At 45.0% G+C, this 1,842-nt stretch overlaps 1 protein-coding gene across 1 annotated transcript; it reads left to right on the top strand.

Annotated features, from left to right (window-relative positions):
• The first annotated feature begins 429 nt into the window (after positions 1-429).
• Positions 430-1,381, top strand: gsx2 (GS homeobox 2). The gene is made up of 2 exons (XM_085348306.1): positions 430-805; positions 1,041-1,381. Exons 1-2 carry the CDS (start codon positions 430-432, stop codon positions 1,379-1,381), a joined length of 717 nt encoding a protein of 238 aa, XP_085204432.1.
• Positions 1,382-1,842: the final 461 nt, after the last annotated feature.

The following is a 1,842-nucleotide window of genomic DNA, read 5'->3' as shown; positions in this document are numbered from 1 at the left end:
ACCTACCTACCTACCTACCTATATTAGGTTTTGTTTCAAATGTATTACAAAGTAATACTTCAGTCAGTGTGAATGTGCTGAAAAATGTCTTTGTAGAACTTTCTACACAGTTCTCAAAATAATAAATAAATAAAAAAAAAATCCCTGATTATGTTATGTTACCAGTCAAGACTTTTGTAAATTCGGCATAAAAAAGCAAATCTTGAAGCTGTGATTGGAGGCCTATATGAGACATCACGTGGTCTAGGTCACTGACAGTATAAACCCCAAGAGCCGGGTGCGCACGTGGGTGACGCTGCAGGGCCAACCCTCCTCGGGCTCTCTTTTGTTGGACCATCAAACATAAGCACCTTTGGAAATCCCGAGGGGCTCAGATGAGAAGCAGCAATCATCCTGCTCACCGAGTGATCACTTATCAGCGACGCAGCCATGTCGAGGTCATTTTATGTTGATTCTTTAATAATCAAGGATACGGTGCGACCTGGACCAACTGAGCATCCAGGACAAGACTTCCTTATTCCAATCAGCATGCACTCTCCGAGCGTAATGACTGTCACCGCTCCCGTGTGCCCCTCCAGGAAAAATGGGACTTTCTGTGTTTGTCCACTGTGCGTCACATCCCACATCCACTCTTCCCGCAGCGGCATTCCCATGCTGAAGAGTCAGTTTCCAGGAGCAGAGCCACAGTATTGTCAGAGAATAGCACATCAGCAGTCTCCTGCACTCGCTCACCCTGGACATACACCTGTCTGCACGCCCACCTTCAGCGTCACAGATCCCAGGAGATACCATTGTCTCTCTATTGGTAAGCACGTGTTTTCTACTGTCTCGGCTCATGACTAGAGCTACTGTCCGGCACATATTTGTGTACTTATTAGAACTCGTGTTGTACTTTGTAGCAGTAAGATCAATGGTATGCACTTTGTTTTTACGCACGACGATTTACGCGCGATATTTCACCTGTCTTGGATTGAGCGCGCATTCACAGACGAAGTACAGAACTAAAACATGACTCAAAAAATGTTTGTTTCCTCTAACAGGTGCCTCCGAGAGTAACCACATACAGAATGGCAAGAGGATGCGCACGGCTTTTACAAGTACGCAACTCCTGGAACTTGAAAGGGAGTTTTCCACGAACATGTATCTTTCTAGACTCAGGAGAATCGAAATCGCTACATATTTAAACCTGTCAGAGAAACAGGTGAAAATCTGGTTTCAGAACCGCAGAGTGAAGCACAAGAAGGAGGGTAAAGCCACCCAAAGGAGCGCGCACAGTGGTTGCAAGTGCACAACCGGCCACACAGACTATTCAAGGTCAGAAGACGAGGAGTCTCTATCTCCGGCCTCAGCCTCTGAAGAGAAAGAGGTGTCACCCATCTGAGAGCAACTCGGCTCAACAAGTTCCACTGCTGGCGCATCCTCTGCCCTGCTGCATTTGTGGATCACGGCATCACCCAGCCCCTGAGCCAAATATCTGCTGCATGAAGCCTGAGAAGAAGTTCTGAAAATATTAATTGTTCTTCGCTCCATGTTCTTTATAATGTTCAAAACAAATGTTTAATGTTTAAAAACCAGTGTGGATAGGTGTTTGTGAAATATTTGGGAACACGGCCAACTATGTGACTGATGTTATGTGGATCCCCCCGAGGTTCTCACCTACACTACCTTGTTAATTATCCCCAGTAAATGATTTCAGTTTTTGCCGGAAATACGTTTACAGTCAGTGACGTGTAGCACAGAAAACCCCAGGAAATAGTAAAGGTCTGACGTGTAAACCCGAAACCTGTATGTAACAATTTGTAAACTTTGTATATCTGTATTTATTGAAATAAACATGACGAG

The sequence above is a fragment of the Diplotaxodon limnothrissa genome, linkage group LG23 (assembly GCF_057381915.1).
Source record: "Diplotaxodon limnothrissa isolate DT_005_m linkage group LG23, D_limnothrissa_male_GT1.1, whole genome shotgun sequence".
Classification (NCBI taxonomy): domain Eukaryota; kingdom Metazoa; phylum Chordata; class Actinopteri; order Cichliformes; family Cichlidae; genus Diplotaxodon; species Diplotaxodon limnothrissa.
Note: the sequence above shows the minus strand (reverse complement) of the source record. Positions and strands in the feature narration are given on the sequence as shown.